The 23,794-nt window shown below is 40.1% G+C and overlaps 1 protein-coding gene across 1 annotated transcript in view; it reads right to left on the bottom strand.

Annotated features, from left to right (window-relative positions):
• LOC149297665 (neuroplastin-like) overlaps positions 1-19,666 on the bottom strand; it is a 36,636-nt gene extending 16,970 nt beyond the window's left edge. Inside the window, exons 1-3 of the mRNA XM_089488154.1 lie at positions 19,567-19,666; positions 10,334-10,681; positions 3,431-3,614 (exon numbers count right to left, since the gene is read on the bottom strand). Of these exons, the coding sequence (XP_089344280.1) occupies positions 3,431-3,614; positions 10,334-10,681; positions 19,567-19,666 (632 nt within the window). The remainder of the gene's footprint in view (positions 1-3,430; positions 3,615-10,333; positions 10,682-19,566) is intronic.
• Positions 19,667-23,794: the final 4,128 nt, after the last annotated feature.

Below are 23,794 nucleotides of genomic sequence, written 5' to 3' on the forward strand. Positions count from 1 at the left end.
AACCATACATGCTACTAGAGGTGATATTGCTCTACTCTGGTCACCATTTTTAACAAAGCACTGTTAATCCTTGATGCATAAACTATAGTAAGCCATGTTTACAACTTTTTGCAGGCGCTATGCTTTAGGTATAATCACACCTAACAAGGTTTCTGATGTCCTTGTGTTCCCCATCTCACTACCTGGTCAAATTCATTTCAATCTCCTACCTTTCCATTCCAGTGTCTTTACAGCTACCCTAAACCACCTATTTAACCTACACTACATGGACAAAAGTATTGGGACATCTGACCATTACACCAGCAGGTACTTTTATGACAATGTATTTTAAATATTTAGCTGTTAATATGAAGTTTGCCCCCCCTCCCCCCATTTGCAGCTATAGTAGTTTCCACTCTTCTGGGAAGGCTTTCCAACCCCCCCCCCCCCCATTGGGCCCAACCGATGAAAAACAGCTCAATACCAGGAGGTGTGTCTCAATACTTTTGTCCATATAGTGCATTTCCGCTGGCATGTTCCCATACCTCTTTAAACATGCACTCATAGCTCCCATAAAAAAAAAAAAAACCCACTGCATTCTACCCTACAGCCTCATCTAACTGCAGTTCTGTTTCCTCCCCTTCAGCAGCCTCCAAACTACTAGAATGTTTAACATAAAATAAATAAAAAATTAAAAAAAAATAGCCTTAACCAACACATTTTTCCAAACCAGCTTATCTTTTGGAAACCAATAACCCCATTTGGATTCAAGCCCCACCACTTTGCCTAACTGCTCTTGACTGCTTGCCCGCTCCCATAAATTTATCCTTCATAAAAGTCTCTGAAATTGCATCCTGGATGTTGTCCCACTATCTGAAGGTTTAAAATCACCAGCTGAGCTTCTGGTTATACATAGTCTCCAGTATTCACAATCCCAGATGTTTTAGTAACATAATTCTATGATCTACCCAACAATCTATCTAGGTGTTACATTTTATAATATACCATTTGGATTATTGTACCACCCCACTAAACTGGTCTCCCAGCTCTGCCACTTCTCATGGCAGGAAGGATTCAGAACACCTGCCAAGCTATTTTTTTTTAATCTCATAACCTCATCCGATACTACTGTATTAGTCCCACCAGCGCCTGCCCATACCATCTAAAATTAAACTAAATCCCCTGACCCATAGTTGCTTAGCCCTTTATACTGTTGCCCCTTAAAATCTCTGTTTATCTAACAAAAAAAAAACCCAAAAAAAACTTTGCTCTTCCTGTGACTTGTGTCTCACTTCAACCATTATTGCTTCATCCTGGTTATGTATCCAGGATTTCACTCATGCTGTACTCTGGAATTCCCTACCTTGTTCTGTCAGACTTGCTCCTATTTAAAATTCCACCTCTTCAGAGAAGCAATCTAGCCTCCCAATACCCTTACCTGCATCATGAAAAGAAACCATCTGTTCACCCCAACTTTAAGATGTCCACCCCATCTACTTCTTCAGATGACCCCTGCTACAGATAAATCATTCTCGTTCGCTATTCTACTTTCTCATTTCCCATCAACCTCATAGATCGTATGCTGCAAGGGCAGGGCCCTGATCGACTTCTTTACCAGTATGTATTTGCATTTTTATCAGTTTTAATGAGATTGTTAATTCTCACTGACCTACTAATATATACTCACTGGCCACTATTAGATATACCTTGCTAGCACTAGGTTGGAACCCCTTTGCCTTCATTCTACATGGCATACTTTCTACAAGGTGCTGTAAACATTCCTCAGAGATTTTGATCCATATGGACATGATGGCATCACGCAGTTGCTGCAGCTTTGTCAGCTGCACATCCATAATGCGAATCTCCCAATCTCAAATCTAATGGATTGAGATCTGGTGACTGGAGGCCATTTGAGTACAGAGAACTCATTGTCATATTCAAGAAACCAGTTTGAGATTATGGGAGCTTTGTGACATGGTACATTATCCTGCTGGAAGTAGCCATCAGAACATGGGTACTCTGTGGTCATAAAGGGATGGACGTGGTCAGCAACAATACTTAGGTAGGCTGTCTAGTTTTAAATGATGCTCAATTGGTACTAAGGGGCTCAAAGTGTGCCAAGAAAATGTCCCCCACACCATTACACCAGCAGCAGCCTGAACCGTTGATACAAGGCAGGACGGATCCATGCTTTCATGTTATTTACGCCAAAGTCTGACCCTGCCATCTGAATGTCGCAGCAGGAATCGAGACTCAGACTTCCAGTCTTCCATTGTCAAATTTTGGTGAGCCTGTGCAAATTGTGGCCCAAGTTTCCTGTTCAGGAGTGGCACCCGGTGTGGTCTTCTGCTGCTGTAACCCATCTTCTTCAAGGTTCGACATGTTGTGCATTCAGAGGTGGCATTCTGCATACCTTGGTTGTAACGAGTGGTTATTTGATATACTGTTACCTTTCTGTCATCTCGAACCAGTCTGCCCATTCTCCTCTGACCTCAACAATGCATTTTAGTCTACACAACTGGCAATCACTGGATATTTTCTATTTTTTGGAGCATTCTCTGTAAACCCTAGAAATGGTTTGCGTGAAAATCCCAGTAGATCAGCAGTTTCTGAAATACTCAGACCAGCTTGTCTGGCACCAACAACCATGCCACGTTAAAAGTCACTTAGGTCCCCATTCTTCAGCAAGTTGCCTTGCCCACGTCTACATGCCTAAATGCATTGCCTTGCTGCCAAGTGATTGGTTGATTAGCTATTTGTGTTAACAAGCAATTGAACAGGTGTACCTATACAGTGGCCAGTGAGTGTACATGGTGCTAGAGAATGTACAGAGTACTATAAATTAAGTGTAATGACATGATTTGTTCTGTTGGAATGACTGTTTGAGCTTTTGGTGGGCTACATGGCTTCTCTGTGGCAGACCTGAATCTGCAGAAAACATTCCACATTACAGCATAGGATGGATTACTTTTAAAAGCAGAGGCAGGTAAGGATGAGAAGCCAAGCCAATCTAACAATGAGCAATCTAACAATAGATTGCCTTACACCGAGTCCTTCTTTGGGAGAATCCTAATGCAAAGACATAGTATGTGCTGCCAAAAACAAAGAAGGGAAAGGATTTGGGAGTAATTTCTGGGAAATTAATACAAAATAAAAGGTAGGCAAGCAAAGTAACAATAAGATAATTGGAAGGTCTTCCAGCAAAAGTGATAGAGATTAATATAGTAAAAGGAATTTAACCATTCATGGGGCAGGCATACAGGTGTCCTAGAGATAAGACAAGACAAAGGACAAAACTAGGTTTGTGATTTTAGGCACACTAGATGGTTATGAAATTCTGTTTTATTTTTTTGTCAACATTAAGAGGATGCAATTATATACCTTCCACACTGGGCACCAACGGATCTGATGGAAGGTTTAGACTTTGTCCGTTAGCGTATTTCTCACATACCTCAACTCCATGTAGTAATCATTTAAGGCATTCTTCCGGCTGTCGGGAATTTCTACTCCATTCTTAGTCCAGTGACTGCTCTCTGGTGCAACCATGCTGCCAGTCAGTGTGAGGTTGCATTGTAACAAAATAGGGCCACCATCTTTCCTTATAGTAACCTCTTCACTGGCATTGATTTTTGGCTCTGTAAGCACAAAAGTGTACATTGGTAAAAAGTCCACACTTACTTTGCTCTAACCACCACTTTAATATGAAGCAGTAGTTTGACATGTACATTGGGTAGCGATCAGAATGTAGAACAGGAAAATATGACTCATTAAATTGACAATTACTCATGATTATGTGTCAATGATACACATGACAATGATACACAAATCATGGGAATAGTCAAAATACAAAACAAAACTGTGTGGAGTCATGTCACAACAAACCAACTTACATCATGTTCCTAATACATTTGTAGAGCATTTGACATATTTAAAAGGGACACTTCAGCCATCACACGCACTTTAATGCATATGATAGCTGTGTGGTCCCTTTAAATTCACGTGGTGGCACTTTTGCAAATTCATTGGGGTAATTCTGCAGAATACCCCATATGAATTTGCCCCCCTCCACACACCCCAGCTAATATGTCTTGCAGAAAAATGCTTCGAGTGGCCTTTTCAGACTCCAGTAAGCATGCATGAAAAGCCCTCACCTTCCCTGTAACTTGACAGATTCCATATAAATTACCTCAAGTCAACTTTATCAGATGATCTGAGTGATGACATAATTGTTGCGGTAATGTCTGTACATTTAGGGGAATTACACAGGACATTCAACATGTTTAATTAGTCCTGTTCCTCATCTATGAAATTTAGCACACTAGCTATACAGCGGTCAGACACAAACAGTTAAAATGTATACACCTACTGTATAATAAGAGCCCCAAATTACTACATGTTGTTTCTTACTGTTTAGGTAATAGTATTTATACTTGCAGCAGTTGTATAAATAATAATAAAAAAAATATGACATGTTACTGCAGTAGTTTCCTTTCAGTATTTTTTTTACGTGATGCCATCAGGTTTTGTATGGGAGGGAGATGAACAACTTCATCTCAAACCCCTCTATATTTCAAGTCCACTACATATTATTGTTAATTTGCAAAAGTTTTTTTTGGTTAAGAAATTAAAAACATAACATATATACATATAGACACAACAATGTTACAACAGCGATGTATGGATATGTACCTGTACTAGTGTATAGTATACTCACATACACATTTTTTTTTCCCCTTCTCCAACCCTTACTTATTTCTGTCCATGTGGCATCAAAAGGCATGTAGGGTCTCTATTCTTTTGTGAGAAATGTTTACTTTACTGTACTGTTGGGCATTCAAATGTTACTCTCTTAAAATTGTGTAATCACTGCAGGAGTTTATTCACTAAGCAGAACATTGCCTACGGAATTTACACAAGTTACTTTATAAAGAAGCCCAGAGATTTTCTTTATTAAAGGGGACAGTTTACAGTCCTACTAAAGAAAAACACATGGTACTCTGAGTATTTAATATGTATTCAGATAAAAAAAAATACCCAAGGTACAAACTGCAGCTGCTTTTATCTGTGGTCTGAAGATTCTTTCCACTCACTGGCTGCTTGAAGCAGGCAATTAGTGGCAGGAAAGTGTTTCCTTTGAAATGTATTTGAAATTACCACAAATGTGCATGAACTGCCCAAATGAAATTCAAAGCTATATTTAACACTTACTTTCACCTTATGAACTATTTTTATAGTTTATATATATTAACCCCACTAGAAACATGCTACCTCCGCGTGTGTGTGTGTTAATATTATACAGCAAGAAACTAGAGTTGCATGGTATAAACTATATATAGCATATATATATATAGTCGCCACAATCGTGGTGATCGCTGGGGCGCAGCTGCTGTGCAGACCAGCACACCCACTTAGAGCCCGCCCCCCAAGCCTATGATCACTCCCACGGAGTGATTCTGTAGACTGAAACCGCGATTGCTGCTTCAGGAAAGGGGGTTGACACTTGTCCCCACAAGCTTGTGGGGACTAAATATCAGTCGATGCTGTGCTCCAATGGAACATCAGCATTGAAAGAGTGGAAAAAAAAAAAAAAAAAAAAAAAACCAGCACTGACCTGAAAGTCCAGGGTGCTTCCAGGTCAAATGCTGTGAGTTTAGTAAGTGGGCTGATGATGATCAGATCACTCCTGACCAACTGTTAGTTTTAAAAAAATCCTGGCTCCTAGGTTCACAACAAACTTGTAAAGCCCTGGTTTAAATTCCCTTGATGTATTAACCTCTACCACTTCTGAAGCTAGCCATTCCATTTATCTCCCAGCCTCTCAGTAAAGTAAAACTTTCTTATATCACATCTGACCCTCTAGTTTTAAGATCCTTTTTTTTTTTTAAATTACCCTTTTAAATTCTAATTTCCTCATGTACTTTGCTAAATCCCTTTACGTTCTTAAATGTTTCACATCTCCCCCCTTTTCTCCAAGCTTCACACATTGAGACCCCTTAGTCTTTCCTGATATTTTTTTATGCTGCAAATCACTTACCATATTTGTAGCTTTCCTCAGATCGCCCTCTACTATGTGTCAATATCCTTCTGAAGATATCTCCAAACTGTATATAATACTCTAGGTGGGATCTGATCAGAGCTCTGTAAAGTGACAAAACCACCTCCCTCTTCCTGCTAATACTCTTGCTATACAACCCAGCATCTTGCTTCTTATTGTTATTGGTTTTATATAATGGACTAAGTGGGAGATATAAATATGAGCATGGTATAGTATTTATTCTTTATCTTCTTAGTCCAGGATGTGAAGAGGGCTGTATTTTTTTATTTAAAATTATATAATCTAATCATGTAGATGAACCTGTATGAAATGGAGATCTCCCTCAATGAACTGATAGGATTTTGTATCTTCATATCATGTGAACACTATGGAATATGATTGTGGACAATCAGAGGTATAATGAATTGTTATGGCATGAATAATTTGCTTTGTGGGATTCGTTAGAGTATTATGCTCTATTTCCGTGTTAACGTGATTTTACAAAATTACATTTTGACAGACATTGTTAATAAATAATGATGGATCCAGGTTACTTCACCTTTAGACACGTATATACACTTGCTGGGATAATGATACATATGTCTGGTATATGCAACGTAGTAGATATGACATCATACAGCAATCGTGGATGAAACTATTTTCAAAAGGTAAAAGATAAAAATGGCCCCTACAGATGATATTTGATAGGAAAGGTAGCAGAGTCTATTGAAACATTGGGCAATCTCTCGGTCTGCCTTTTTGTTTTATAATTTCTGCTACTATAGAATTTTTTTATACCGATTATGTGAATATGATGAAATTAATACATGCTGTGATTTATATATCTGTGCAGGTCTTATTGTGTGCAGCGCTATATTTAAAAAATAGATTTACTTTAAACCATGTTTATATGTAAACGAAACCATCCCCTGGCTGAATGCCCTGCAGGAAATACATTTGGCGAAATTAATCTCAATGCATGTGATTTACTCACCTCCAATCAGATCCAGTGCTGGCTGCACAGAATACTGCATGCAGGGGATCTGTTTGGACCCCAGGGCACATATGTAAAGTCTTCCCATTGATTTCAATGTGAGCACTTTCCAGTCACTGATTGGCTGCTTAAGCTGTCAATCAGTCACAGGAACATATATGGATTTTGGTGGAAGTAGTTTTTAATGGTAAGAAATTTCAGATCAAAAACAGCAGCATTGTACAGATGATAAACATTAGATCAAACCTTACAATATTTAGCTGTAATGACTTATTCACTTAAGTTGAAATAGGTTCATTGTATAAAAACAGAGGATTTCACTTCTTTAAGTTGTGCTATCTGAGGGATTTGTATGGTCTAGCTACAACCCGTAGCCAACAGTGCAGGGAACATAAAATGAGTGCTTTGGTGATAGCACAGAGCTGTAAAAAGAACTACAAGTATTATTGCTGCTATTAAAAGGTATGTCCCAAAGTGGTGTGGTGTTCTTGTTACACAGGAAGGCAGCAAAAGTGACTGTAGTGAAGAGCAGAAAAAGAGAGAAATAGAAATTAGAGAAAACACAATAAAAACGGGTTAAGGTGTAACAGTGAGGATACAATGTCAATGAGGTGGGACAAACAAGTCATACCTGGGGAAGGGACAACGGAAATTAACTATTAAAAAGCAGAGAAAATTAGAGCTGCAGAATAAAAAGGCTAAGGAGGTAATATACTGCCAACAAGACAGGATGAGGAAAGTTACGCATGGTGAAGGAATGACAAGGGGGAAAAGGTACATCATTTGTTTTAAAACACAGTATATGGGAGTGACTGTTAAGAAATAAGCGCAATAATACCAAACTTTAGTAAATTTTTTACAGAATTCCATGCTTTGGTCCAATGACAAAACGTGGATTACAACATCAATTAATGGAATGCTCAGATATCTAGACAACTATGCATCCAGCTACATAAGACAGACACTGCATAACATAGCAACACTACAAAACTACAGACAATGGGAAAACACAGGACAAGGACAATATTTTAGAGCATTGGTCAGACAGGTACTGGCTCACACTACTGCTTTTTTACTAAATGTCATTGCTCATGACACAAGTCTTCAACTGCAGGGAGGGCAATCCCTACTTGCCCCGAGGACTATTGCCAAGGATATATCGGCCAAATAAGCACTGCATTCTACTGATCTGGCAGAAGACGGTAAGGCACCATTTCTGATTCTAAACAAATCAGAGTGAGGAGTATGTGTGTGCCAATAAATTTGCTCTGGTTGGTTTAACCACTAATTGAAGCAGATATGATTTGCGAAAGACCATCCAATTCTTCTTCCTCTTTCCTCTACGTAGTCATGTTCTTCCATGATCCAAATTGTCAAGCAAATACATTGGAGGTGGCCATCAGTCATCTGCAGGAAAATGTCTGTTCTGACAAACATCTTCAAAACTACCTACTCCAACGTATGTAACGGGAAGTGATTATTTTTAATGGCACAGGAAACATCACTGCTGCCACCATCTGGGCAAACCAAACATTCTTGGCAAGGTTTAGGAGGATAGTGAAGAGCTGGAATGTATTCTCTGCAATTGATGCAAAGAATTAGGGGCTGAATCTTGTACCAATGAGGAAACAGAGGGCACCAAAATTATTTTTGAACCGGATTAAAATTAGAGGCCTGGCTTTTAAACTATACATTGACATCAGTAAAGAATGTATCGACATCTCTATGGTTCTTCCACTTTGCATCTTCAGGTATTTTATCATTAAAAAAAAAAAAAGTCTTCAATGAACAAACGCACACTTAAATAGATGAATGCATTAATGCTTTCTTTGTACCAAAGCACTAGCATTGTTGAATATCTTAAAAGTCCTTTATTATCTTCTGTTGGCATAATCTTTATTCACTTCAAAGGGAAAATCTCTTCGGACACAGGCAAGGAAAAAATATGCCCAAGGCAATCATTGTGTTTGGCATTTTTCTGTGTGAGTTGGTAATGCACCAAATGTAGAATGATGACAGAGAACAAACTAAAAATGCCTTACAAGGGAATACTGAACAGTTTTGGCTTGTGTACACAAACTGTAGCTAGCAGGATGCATCATGTGGCTTCAGGCTCAACCAGAATTTCATCCTTAGCTGAGCACAAGTGCTGGCAGGTGCCCGACAAAGACCGTTCTGCATGATCCCGCGCTGCCTAAACATGGAACAGGCTGCTTAATATTCTGACCACTCGCTCCTGCAGCGCAATCTACTCAGAGTTCAGCTTTCACCTTTCTGCTGCGCACAAGAGGAGGAGGAGGGGGCACAATCTGTCGCATTTATAAAAGAGGGGAGGGGAATGAGAAGATGAGACTCCAATCACTTTACACACCAGGGGATTTGTGAAGTAAAAACAAATCATATCTTCATTTTCCCCACAAACACAGTTGATAAATCAGTGACAACCAGCCAGCTTAAACTTGCTTGGCAAAATATTTGCCAACCTATTATAAAATCTTACTTAATAAGAAGGCCATTCTTCTACATTAGTCTATATCTCACTAGATCACTTAATGAGATATTCACATGGTGATTTAAAGCTCAAAAAAAAAAAAAAAAAAGATCCAGTAACACTGTTCCCAAACCATTACTACCGCAAAAGTAGCAATATCCGTATGCAAATAGAGAAGAAAAATCACTAATTGATCTTGTCAGATAATGGGGGGAAAATTCCAGAGACCTACAAACACACAAAACAATCATTGCTGATGAAAAACAAGCTGAAATTAATACAGGAAAAGCAAAGCCATTCTCTAAAAACAACAAGACAAAGATGTCTGACTGCTGTAAAGACACTGCTCACAACAAACATGAGACAGAGGAATTTAATGCTTTTATTGCCGTGTGGGAAATCAGAACGGCATTGCAAGATGGAACAAAAATGTGTCAGATCCATAAGGTGAAAGCCAATAAACAAAAATATACTTAAACAATGTTGTAAAAAAAGACAGAATACACACATTTGAAAATAAACCTGGGAAGTAGGAAACCTGGGGAAAAAAAAACACACGCACACACAAATATGGGGAGCTTGTGTGTTATAACGCCAAGACCTTCTTTTGCAATTCCTAGGGTAAGAAGTAGAAAAAGAAAAGAAAAAAACCACTGGGAGCTTCTAAGATCTACTCATGGAGGAAGAACCGGAGGGTCAAAGTGACGAGACAACACGATGGTTTACCAAGGATCTCAGGAGGTGGGTTGGTGAGGGAAGTGGGGCACACACAGGTTCACTAGAGCTCATCTAGTTACTACAATCCCACTACGATATGGGAGGAGGGTGAACTCACTCTGCAGGACGCTTATGGTGGCCTGTGCCCGGATCCAAGTTATAGATGGGTTTTGCCTCAGGTCATTCCGCCGGGGGTCGTTGCTTGCCCGGCACTCGTAGGTCCCAGAATCCTCCAGGGTGAGACGAGTTATTCGCAGCACACTCACCCCATTTGTGCCGTATGCCGTGTTTATGGTGACGCGGCGCTTCCGTGCACCATCCCACAGCTGTTTGAAAGACTCAGCCCGGTTGACTTCAGCATACCACCACTGGATCTCTGGGGTGGGGATCCCGACCACATCACAGTACAGCTCAAATGCATCCCCTGTTAGTTTTGTCTCTGACATGGGCGACTTCACAAACCCAGCTATGATTTGTGGGGGCAGCGGTGAGGCAGTGAGCCAGTGAAGAGGGGGGAAAGAAAATACGTAGAAGAAAGAGAACAGCGAATAAGAATGCATATAACAGAAAGGGTTAAAATAGAAGAAAAGACAATATTGCCCTTGTTTAATTAATGTTAAATATTAAACAAATTTGTTCAAAAGCTTGCATTCATACACACATACATGTTCCATTTCACTCACTAATTCAATTCCAGAATATCTATATCCGCAATTAAATCTCCAACGTACAGCCTACGTGCACAGCAATACATATGCAATTTATGGAAGAGAAAGGTCATTGGATACAGACTATAGTCTTGCATCCCTTCCATTGAGGTTATTATTAAAAATATTTCTAAAGTGACAATCATAAGGATGCGTGGCCCATTCCTTAGGAAAGAGTAGGAGCCGACGACCTTGAGAAGGTGACTTCTACTGTATTGGTGCATTCTGTTTGATGAATACTGCATATGAAATAGCCTCATACCTTTACATGCATGGGTTCTGTTATCCAAAAGTAAAATTATATGCCATAATGAAATCATTGTTGCAGAGGTAATAACTCATAATTCCTAACAAACCAGAAATGGACCAAAAAAATGAAACATGGAAAATTTTGAAACCATATACAAGTACGTTAAACAAGCATATTAAACAACATGTATGCACAGAAACACATACCAAAACCCTGTGTATGACAAGAAACACATAGCTAGCAGGTCTTTCATAGAGCTTTCTATCCATGTTAAGGAGTTTGGAGGGAAATGTCAGGTTTATATAATTCAGTGATAGTCCAGGAAACAAATATATAGAGGTGCCTAGATATTATGGCCACTTTTTATGCACAATTACACTATTCTTCCAACCTGCATTGCAGCAACTCCTGCAGCTGCCAACAACCCTCCCCTGGCTAGGACGCGCATGCACGCACAGTCTTATTGACGCCTTGATTGCCGAGCTGTAATCTGTTAATGAGCGGGTGGCAGATTGAGAGTGATCCCGTAGGACACTTATTAAATAAAGCACTCACCACCCAACGAATCAAACAAAAACAGCAATTATACTAAAACGCCACAATACAGCATCAAGCAAGCTACCCTTTAGAATACATACATGGAACAGACCGATTTCACACTGGGTGCGTCTTTTCAACCACCGCCAACAAATCTATGATCTATTTAACTCTTGTGCTCACAATCTTTCAGCCATGTAGCATTTAAAATTTGGAAAATAGCCAATAACCGTATTTTGTAAATTCTCAGGGAGAATGTTTTACATGCATTTCAGTTACTTTGGGTTTTGCTCCTTCCCTACCTGTTTACTTTCTACTGCAAGGGTATTTTTAGCAAAGTTCTGTGGGCTGCAGTAAAGATGATTAGCTTGTCAAAAACCTCATGTTGCTATAGCAACTGTCTCGCATATGGATCAGAGTGGCCTAATTTTAAAATGGCTTAGTTTTTTCTCTAGTAAACCAATTCTAATGATATGTGCCTTTTAAATTCGCTCAACAAGAAATTAAACCAAACAACACAGTGTTTTTCAGCTTCAAAATAGTTGGAATAATGCAAAGAATACATACGCTATAGGGAGGAAAAGAAAAAAAATAATTTTTAAACCGCAAACGTCTATTAACCACTACACTACTGCGGCAAGCACAGCCCAATTCGTTACCTAGCTTAAAACACAAAACGGTCTTGGGCCAAGTCACAAATGACACGGAGTTTCTCAGTGTAGAGAATAGGTTAAGTACATTTTTTTTACTGTATTTCTCTAGCATAGATGGGTTAATCGTTCTTGTGACTATGGAAATTAGCAAATCTCCACACATGGCTTCATTGGCCAGGCAACCCTGAATGCCAGCTGTGTAGGTCTAACTAGTCTAACAGAGTGCAACAAGGAAGAGCTAGTGCGCGCTCTGCAGGTCTCCGACAGGGCTGGCTCACCCTCAACATTCCCGATTTTGGTGAGAAGTTTGTCTCAACCAAACATTCCCTGTGCGAGAGACCAAGCACTTCATCCGTCTGCACAGAAAATTACATTAGGGCTGTGTAGTGATGGCGAGACTTTGGAAATGACACACTAAGGACAGTGAATGAAGTAATATGGCAAATTGTGCCAACGCCCTTAGAGCAAGGAGGACGGATGAAAGTCTAAATAGAACTGATCAAGCCCAATGGACCCCAAACCAATATTTTTCTCATGTTTTACAACAGTAAACACGTCAAGATTTACACTATACATTTGAGGGTATTTCACTACATTTTGTACATCTTAAAACAGGGTAATGTGAAAGTCTTTCACTGGGATATCCAAAATGTCATTGCTGGGAGTCTGATCCTTTTATATAGTCATGTGAGGGCTTCCTAGCAGTAACACAGCAAAATGTTAGTCAGGGTCAAAGGCTTAAGTGATTGGATTCTCTTACCGCAGATCAGAGTCAAAGCCTTTTCTCTCTAAGCTCACAAAAAGTTAAAAGATCGAGGATTCCTGGCAGGCAGCTTGAGTATGGATAATACATTGTGTTTCACCTTCCAACTTCAGAATCAGGCCAAATGAGCAGCCGACTTATCGGACACCTTGTCTGTCCTTGACAGACAACAGGGTGGGAGGCTGTGGGGATGCTTATAGAATTTGTGCTTATCTGGAATAATCTGAAAATCCAATACATTTCCTGTTATTTCACCTGCTCAGCACCAACCCTTTAAAAGACCAGTAACACCACTTGCTGTCTTCATATGAAGTGTAGTGATCATTCTGCCAGTAACAGAGACAATGTTTTTATACTGCAGGATCTTTATCTTTAGCCAAACGAGCCCAACTGTTCAAAGATCCCCTGTACATAGTGATAATTACCAGAGTTCCACATATGACAACTATTAGGGTTCACATAACGTGCAGTTGAACAGTGGACTTCTAGTACTATTGTGCAACACCATAAGCTCTTACGGATACGTGTCTGTTCAGACACCCATGCTCATGATATCAAGGCATGACAGCAACACCACTTGACTGAAGAAAGCAGATCAACTGTCAACTGGATAAATTTCTGTAACGTGCATGGCATGTTAATTGTCACTAAGTACTTTAATAGGGACTCTTCTATAGTTGGAGTGTCTGGGTCACTAAGCTGTCCCTTTGAATTTTATCTATGCATTAATTATATCACCATCATTCAGGTTGTAAGTTTGTGAGCAGGTCTTTACCTAATGAATTGGTTGGTCAATTCTACCTATATAATACCCTTATGGACTATATAAATTGTTGGTGGTATATAAATAAAAAGATATTAGAGAATCCATCAACTAAGCCAACCTCCAGTTTACTTTGATTAATTTCATGAAAGAGGGGATCCGTTTTACTAGCCTAAAAGGGGAACAGTTAGCTTTACAGATTTTTAGCTTAACTTATTAAACTTTAATTTTAGTTCTTTCAGTATAGTTGTTTGACACCTGCGACACTTAATTATGTCAGGAGTTTTTGACAAGGCTGTTCATTTATTCTTCATATATCCCCCAATTTCACATACCTTGTGGAATGTTTGAAGGGAAAGTATTCTGTAGAGTCACTTGATTGCCCCCAACCCTCCATTTTAGCTTGACATCACTTTACTCACAGTGGAGACAATAGTATTCCCCTTTAATGCAAACACCCATTTCACTGCCTGGTTACTTTAGTGGCAGTAGCTGTTGTCAAGTTTGAACAACTTAACAGCTACTGCTACTAAAGTAACCAGGCAGTGAAATAGGTGTTTACATTAAAGGGGGATTCTATTGTCTCAGTTATGAGACAGCACACAAGCAGGCAAGTTAGACCACCTATCCCAGAGATGTGGATGTATTTTGTCCCTTAGCATTTATGATTTCAAACTAATAATTGAAAGCTTGAAAAGCTAGTAAATCCAGTGGGCTCAATACTGTTTATATTTGGGACACATTACATTTTATTCTATTCTAATCTACTCAAAGGTGCACTTTAAGAGGACCAAACTATGTTTAGGTAAAGCTGACAAAGTGTCAGGCAAGGACTGATCAACCAGGAATTTCTGTGTTTTTCTAGGAAGAGAAGCTTCACGACTTTAAAAAAATAAAAATAAAAAAAAGTGTTTTCTAGTGTGATCCCAACCGGAAACAATTTGAGAAAATGTTGGTTTCACGGTTCATACAAGCATCTCACCAGCGGGTTTTGTGACCACACCTGGGCTGGGGTTATTTTGAGATATTATACAAGAAACATATGGCTTAGAAGCAGACATTTATTCTGAAAATCGAACAGATCAAGCATGGCTATATTGCCTACCAAGGATGTGCCTAGGATGGGATGTGCCTAATTTATTTTCTTTTTTAATAGTGTCTCTTTTTTGGATAATAAGGAATGTTGGTCATCCAATGCACTCTGGTTCCACAAACCTTAAATCATAATATAAGAAGAATGAGGAACATGTTATAGGAACATTATAGCCAGCACCTACCATGTATGGTAATGCTTCCACTATAGCATCAAGAGTAATACGGAAAATCTATTATGCATTAAGCTGCTGAGAACAAAAAGGCTGGTATTTAAATTACCCCAATAGCAAAAGTTCAAGCTAGGGCCTCCTGCAGTAATGATCTTTTCATAAATAATGATAACCTAGGGAGACCTTAAAAAAAATCTAGCATGACGATTCAGCTTTTCTGTTACCCAATATAATACAATACCCAAGCTCCTTCCTGTTTGAGCCGTTCTATCTGATTGCAGGTCAGGGTCACCTCTCCACTGCACTGGGATCTTAGATTATAGTATGTGCAAAATGGGGGGGGTTGCAAGTAAGGCAGCAGTGATGTATGGGCATAACTGAATTGCTAGAAATAAATCAACGTTGGGTAAACTATAGCAGGCAAGTTATACATTTAAAACATGTTGAAGGTCACAGGCAGCATTAATGGGAAACCGCACAAATGAGAAAATTTTAAAAATGGCATTTTTTTTTTTTAATTCACATTAGGTAAGAAATATTCAGTTGTTTTGAGGTTTATATTTATCCGTTAAAGAATGGCTAGATACAAGAACTTACTTTGTCATGAGTGGGACTTTTTTTTTTTTTTTTTTTTTTTTATAGTTCAGTAAACAAAATATGTTTTTTACAGGTTAAAATTAGTATGTAAGAGGAAAAAATAGGTTACATATGTATACCATCCATATATAACATCCATACTTACCTTCCTGTTCAGATCTGCATAATTGCTCATTCCAATTAAAATATTCCTCCCCACTTTAAATTTACTGCCCCTTGTAGGTGGCAGATGGATTAGATTGCCTTTTTCATGGATTGTATGAAGCTAAGCTGTTAGCTGCTAATCTTTAGTAAAAGATGCCAAACAAATACGGCAAGAAAAAAGTAAATTAACCCTTTAGAATTACCTGGTTTTCTGCATGAAATGTTAAAATTTGATCTGATCTATATCTAAGTCACAACTATAGACAAACACAATGTGCTTAACCCATTCAGGCCCATGGGCTTTCATAACCAAAAAGGCCAACACATTTTTTATATGTTTGTTAAACCATGATTCCCAGTTTTCCATGTTTGATAAACCTGCACAAATTATACATTTTGTACAGGAAAAGTAAGGCCTCCTTTTAAAATCATAGAAATACATACACAAATATTAGTGATAAATTAAGCAAGGTTGTAAAAAAACTTATCTTCTATACTGTAAGTGCCACAGTTGAACAATTACCCAATTAACAGTCATACCCCACATACATTTTTTTTTTATGTTCCAGAGCGCCACATCCATGCTAATATTATGCATATTAGTCCATATTAAATATTTTTAATACTATTGGCTTGAGGGTAGTGATTTTGTGTGTGTTATATATATATATATATATATATATAAATAAATAGTTTATATTTTTGTTTTTCCAATGTTCACAGCGAAGTGTAAGTTTCTTCTCCCTTCTCCTCTTCCTGACCAGTCTGTGCTAATCACAAAGTGATCAGCAAACAGGGCTCCATGATTATTTAGAATCATGGGAAAATACCGAAAAGAAAAAAATAACTGTAGTAGTGGTAGATATATATTGTAAATGTTAAAATAAAAATCAGGCCAGCTCCTGATGGATAGATGATTTGAAGAGGAGAATTATTTCACAAAATTCTCCTTAATTCTATCAAGGCCTATTTTACAATGCAAACAGATGGCACATAGGGCTAGCTTACTATTAAAGGTACTGCTTCACTTTACAAAACATTAACAGCATTTTAAGAAAATAAGCCTTGGCAGAAGAGTCATTTTTTCCTTTCCTCTAAAGAGTTAATCACATGATGTCATTGAGTCACATGACCATTAACCTTCCTGGGAAAAACCTGAAACTTGCATAATTTTCCAATAACATTTTTATTAACGTGTTTCGTAATTCCTGGAAAGGTTTGGCCATTCAACCATTTTAGTTGCTAAAGTAGTAGAAGTGGGGAAAACTGCACCTTTAAGTAGTGTAGCCTACTTAAAGTCCCAGTGTAAATGAAAAATGAGCTGGGTTCACATCCTCGCTGACAGGCCTATGAGTAGATGGGCTGTAAACCACATATTTACAACAATGCCACAGTGTGTCTAGACACTCAACATGGATGTCAACCGAGTAGCTTTCCAGGTTGTGTAGTTGTAGCAGAATACTGGCATGTCTGATTGGCCAAGACATCCATTATTTTAATAAATGCTTATCTTCTCTGAACTACTTATGTGGATTTAATGAACTGCATCTACATACTCACTTTAGAAAATGCATTATATTACACACACGAAGCATTGCCTTGCTTGTGTACATGCATCTTGTACACATGGATGATGCATTCATAAACAGCCAAAGTGATTACATCTATGCAGATACAAAATACCTTATACCTTTCATTCGGTGAAAAATATGTAACCAAAGCCTTTCCAGAAGCATTTGAATCTACAATAATCACATTTTAATAGCCTTGACCCCAAAACGAAGGCCACAGTAGTTTTTTTCCCCTCTTTAACATGTCCCTGCTCAGGAAGCCTCTTTGTCAAATTTGCCTCCTAGCCAACAGTGGGTTTAATAAATAATTCCTGTCTTGCATCAGGTTTACAAACACATTAATAATTCAGTGTCCCTGCTTTAGGTTACCACTAGCAAAGTATGATGGACTGTTACAGTATGATGGACTGTTACCAGGTATCCTTGTATAACTATATATTTCACGTGGCTTTCCAAGAGGTTAATTGTGTAGACCATAACAGGGGCACATGGAATATTTCTATTTCATAAAGGCAGAAATATAGTTACATGTATGCCAGCTCGTATTGAGACACAAATCAAACAAGCTTAAAGTCTACGCTAAATGCAAATCATGCTTTCTGGTAATTCCATCAATTCATAATCATACTGACCAGCACCTCAACCAGTCAAATCTCAGACATCACAATGATGATGCAAATCTACATCATTTGTATCACTAAGGTTATAAGCTTGTTTAATAAATAATTCCTTTACAGTATCATTAATTTAGAGGTGGAGTCTGATCTTCGTTAGGCATACACTAACTGTAAAATCTTATTCACCAGGTCAAAAAACCCATTAAGCAAATGTGTCTTGCAAAGGCAAGACATCATACTAGTTCATGGTATCTATAAAACTGCATATACACTATACAGACACACATATTTACACGTATATATGCTGCTCTACATGTGCGCCTAGATCATGCATGTACAGATAGAGACGCATCTCTGAACGGAAAGGCACACAATATTTTTGGAATTCTGCATTACTACAAAAAACAGACAGCAATGAAAACAGACTAAAAAAACAGTAGCTATTCAGGCAGACACACTGAAAAACAGACACATATATACATTGTAACAAGAAAGTGGAGCACAGACAGATCAGATCAATGGACACTTAATAAGCTTCCATTGGTCCTTTTGATATTGCTAGTGTTTTTATTTTCTCATGAAATTGTTATGTTGTATTCCTTTCTGTCACCTGTGATAACACTTAAACTGTAAATAAGGAGAGAAGATTGTTGCTAAGTAAATATATTTACTTGTGGTATAATTTGGAAAATGGAAACACGAGTCACAAAATAAATAACTCCAAAGTGAGGCGATTACATGCATGTCAGTACTTCTTAGCCATTAGCACCCCTAGCAACGATTCAACTGGCATAAATCAGACACGCATATTAATGGGGTGCAGGTGCAAAGCTATACATCTACACGCAGATCCACAACACATACAGCTTTCACCAGCAGGCCTGTGCATGTATACACTACCCAGATAGCACCGAGCTACATATATATACAGCCCGTATGTGCAGCCCTGATCACAGGTGTCTTATTACCTCTCTTTGGCCCACGTAAACAGCAGGCACAGCTGCGCGAGGTGTCGCCATACTGCAAGGTCGTGAACCGCTGGCCGGGTGCACTTACGCTCACATCATATACAGGGTGAGCGCATTATCGAGCCTCAGCACAATACATACCTTCTAAAAAGATATTTCATCCCGAGTAAAGGATAAATGTAACCTACTGCCGCCGAGAAGTATCGGGGTCGCCCAGTACATCATGGGGTATACATACCCATAGAGCACATTAGTCAGCATCTCGGGCGCCTCCATATTCTATACTAACCATCACCCCCACTATATAATTCATATGCCTCCTGTGCTAGTCGGCGCCGCAGCGAGCAGACTATAAATACACTGCCAGCGCATACGGCCCTCGGATTTCCCCTATAGCCTTTTACCATAATAACGCAACTTAACGCATTCAGCTATACGCTACGGCCATTGGCATTCACCTTGTGCCTCAGCGCGGACCCCAACCCATGTCTCCACTGGGCACTCCGTACTCCTTACCGTTCTGGGCGGCGGCCGGCGCCGGTACGAGCCCGCAGCAGCCGAGAAGCAGCCCTATGAGGACGGAAGCGGGCACGGAAGGATAGTTGTAGCGGGCCATGGGCTCTCAGAGGGGGAGGCGCAGGCAGCGGGTTCAGTGTTTTTCGGGCCTATGGTCGGGTATCCGCAACTCCCCCTCACTCTTCTTCCGCAGCTAGAAGCAGAATCTCGCGAGTGCCGCCTGTCTTGTGGGCAGAGGAGGGCGGAGCATCCCGTGACACTCCGCCGGAAGGGGGCGGCCTGGCTCTGCGCCCCCTGCTCAGTAATATTGTGTTATTATTGCCGTATTATCTTATCACACGTAGTGATGGGAAGTTCGGATCATTAAAGTGAATCGGATCATTTCGATTCGTTCACTGAAATGATCCGATTCATGATCCGGATCTTCGGATCACTCAGTGTGCCTGCACGGAGTTACTGTTTTCCAGTAACTCCATGCAGGCACACTAACGATTGGCCCCGCCCCTTTCATTATGAATCCTCCCCCCTGCCTCCAGTGATGTCAATGAAGGCAGAGAGTCGTTCAAAGATTCGGATCTTACAGGGATCCGAATCTTACAGTGATCCGGATCACTGTAAGATCCGGATCATTGTAAGATCCGGATCATTGTAAGATCCGGATCTTTGAACGACTCTCTGCCTTCATTGGCATTCTAATCATTCAGAGAATGTCACCATACTGTTATAAATAATACATTAATAATCACTGCCCCCAGGATTTACATTCCCCTTTACCTGCAACTGCACCTTAAGCTAACTTTATTAAATTAATTAAATTAACCCTCACCATTAAATTAACCCTAAACACCCCATCAACCATGACTGCCCCTAAAATTAACCCTTAACACCCCATCAACCATGACTGCCCCTAAAATTAACCCTTAACACCCCATTAACCATAACTGCCCCCAAATTCACCCTAAACACCCCATTAAGCATAACTGCCCCCAAATTAACCCTAAACACCTCATTAAGCATAAATGCCCCTAAATTAACACTAAAGACCCCAATAAGCATAACTGCCCCCAAATTAACCCTAAACACCTCATTAAGCATAACTGCCCCTAAATTAACACTAAAGACCCCATTAAGCATAACTACCCCCAAATTAACCCTAAACACCTCATTAAGCATAACTGCCCCTAAATTAACACTAAAGACCCCATTAAGCATAACTGCCCCCAAATTAACCCTAAACACCTCATTAAGCATAACTGCCCCTAAATTAACACTAAAGACCCCATTAAGCATAGCTGCCCCTAAATTATCCCTAAACACCCAATTAAGCATAACTGCCCCCAAATTAACACTAAAGACCCCATCAACCATACCAATTTATTAGGTAATTTATCTGGAGTACATGCAATTAATTTAGGGGCAGTCATGGTTAATGGAGTATTTAGGGTTAATTTCAGGGGCCGTTATGGTTAATGGGGTCTTTAGGGTTAATTTCAGGGGCCGTTATGGTTAATGGGATCTTTACGGTTAATTTCAGGGGCAGTTATGGTTGATGGGGTATAAGGGTTAATTTTATGCTGATGACTGAGGGTTAATTTAATTAATTTAATAAAGTTAACTGTAGGTGCAGTTATAGGTAAAGGGGGGCAAACTCAGGGGAATCTAAATCCTGGGGCCAGTGTGAACATTATTAATGTATTTATTTAGAAAAGTATGGTATCAGTAATATTCTCTGAATGATTTGAATCTCTGTAAGATTCGGATCCTTGTAAGATCCGGATCCCTGTAAGATTCGAATCATTCGACTCTTCGGATCATTCGACTCTTCGGATCATTCGACTCTTCGGATCATTCGACTCTTCGGATCATTCGACTCTTTGAACGACTCTCTGACTCTATGAGTCATCGTTCCTGTGTGAATTGATGAGCTGTAACCTGACCCCAGAGTCTGTGTCTGAGTGCTCTGCAGATGACTCACAGCTCTAGGATCAGGTTACAGCTGCATGATTCACAGACTGAACCGCTATAAATGAATCGTTCAGTCTAGTGAACCGATTCATCCGGATCACTAAAAAGAACCGGATCAAATGAACGATTCGTTCATGATCCGGACATCACTAATCACACGGTGAAGGTATGCGGGAGGAGGGCGGTATACGCGCGTCCCTTCCGCCGTTACACATCATGCTACGTTTACTCTATTATGTAATTCCCCTACACGTAGGAGGTCGTTTTATAGTCACCGGAACAGCTTACAGCTGGCATATAGAGCGCACAGAGATATATACGTTGCATTAGAACTGCAGTCAGATCTAAAGGCGCATGCCGTGGTGGGGGGAGAAGTCTAAGGGAGCCCCAAGGCTTCTTCTTAGAGCAGGTTGGCACTGTGGATATTTTCTGGTGATAAACAAGGTGGTTTCTTTTAATTTTTTATTAACTCAATTATTTAGATGTTTGCTCCATTACATAACTGGAAAACGTAAATGGGGGCTGGTGTCAACAGAGCCTGTTTTTTTGTTATGTCAGCAAATACAAGTGGTAATTTATGGCCACCATCTGTCGCTTATTATTGTGCAGCACCATGTGTGGCTGGGTGAACCCAACCCTTGGCTCTTCCAAATTGGAGAAGCATGTGAGTCAGGGATGAATTGCTCAAACACCCACTTCTCCTTATGGATTATGATCCTTGAATTGGTACAGACTGGTATTCAGTGGGCGAGTCTGGAGCAGCTCCTCAGCCGAATCCAGGGTCTTGCTGGATTCGAGCCCCGCCATTACCAGCTCATTCATTTCTAAAGCCTAATGAATGCAGATCCATTATTCAGGGTTGTTTCATTTAGTGTTTTTGCTATTTGTCAATATGCGTGAAAGTAGCGTGTAGGTAACATAATATTACCTATTGCTCCAACATTGAGTGTTATGCTTGAGTTCAGTTGTCTAGACCATGGGCTTTTCTTTGGGCATGGTCAGTGTGCATACCATGCCAGATCATTTATCTAATCCAGTGTCCCATGCAGCTTTGCCAACAAAAAATCCACATGTAAGTACACTCTCTTCAAAATCAGTGGCACTCTTCCTGCTCTGAACTATCCCCGAGCCAGTGTTGCAGCTGAATGTTAGTGAGTCTAGTCTACTGTGTGAATGCAGAAAAAGATGTGTGCAACTGAGCACATCTCCTGCAAGAATGAATAATATTTTACCTGTGATCAGTGGCGACTCTAGAAACAATATATAGGGGGGCACACAAGATACCACAGTCAAACTGGGGGGGCATTAATAATTTCCAAAAGTAATGTGCTATGGAATTATACTTTTGTTATTGGGCTAAAATAATACTTGATCATTCAACATGGGAAGCCTGAAGCCACAATTGAGTGCGACTAATCCTTGAAATAAATATTATAACACAATAAATAACTTTTCCACTAAATGATTTCAGGGCCTTGAACGTTTTGTCCCCTGAAGTCACTACAACTTCAGGAGGGCATTTTATCTCTGGATAAATATAAATTAAATAATTCCTACTGTAAGTTAAGTGCCAGGAAACAGATGGCCAAACACACACACCAGGACAGGCTCTGCCACACCGACAACCAAACACACACACCAGGACAGGCTCTGCCACACCGACAACCAAACACACACACCAGGACAGGCTCTGCCACACCGACAACCAAACACACACACCAGGACAGGCTCTGCCACACTGACAACTGAACACACACACCAGGACAGGCTCTGCCACACAGACACCCAGACACACACCAGGACAGGCTCTGCCACACTGACAACTGAACACACACACCAGGACAGGCTCTGTCACACCGACACCCAGACACACACACCAGGACAGGCTCTGTGACACAGACACACACACCAGGACAGGCTCTGTCACACCGACACCCAGACACACACACCAGGACAGGCTCTGCCACACCGACAACCAAACACACACCAGGACAGGCTCTGCCACACAGACACCCAGACACACACACCAGGACAGGCTCTGCCACACCAACAACCAAACACACACACACACCAGGACAGGCTCTGCCACACAGACACCCACACACATCAGGACAGGCTCTGCCACACCTACATCCAAACACACACACACCAGGACAGGCTCTGACACACTGACAACCGAACACACACCAAGACAGGCTCTGCCACACCAACACCTATACACATACACCAAGGACAGGCTCTGCTACACTGATAACCAAAAACA

This window comes from Sceloporus occidentalis, unplaced genomic scaffold (genome assembly GCF_023333645.1).
Source record: "Sceloporus occidentalis isolate IW3139 unplaced genomic scaffold, rSceOcc1.0.p SCAF_37, whole genome shotgun sequence".
NCBI lineage: Eukaryota > Metazoa > Chordata > Lepidosauria > Squamata > Phrynosomatidae > Sceloporus > Sceloporus occidentalis.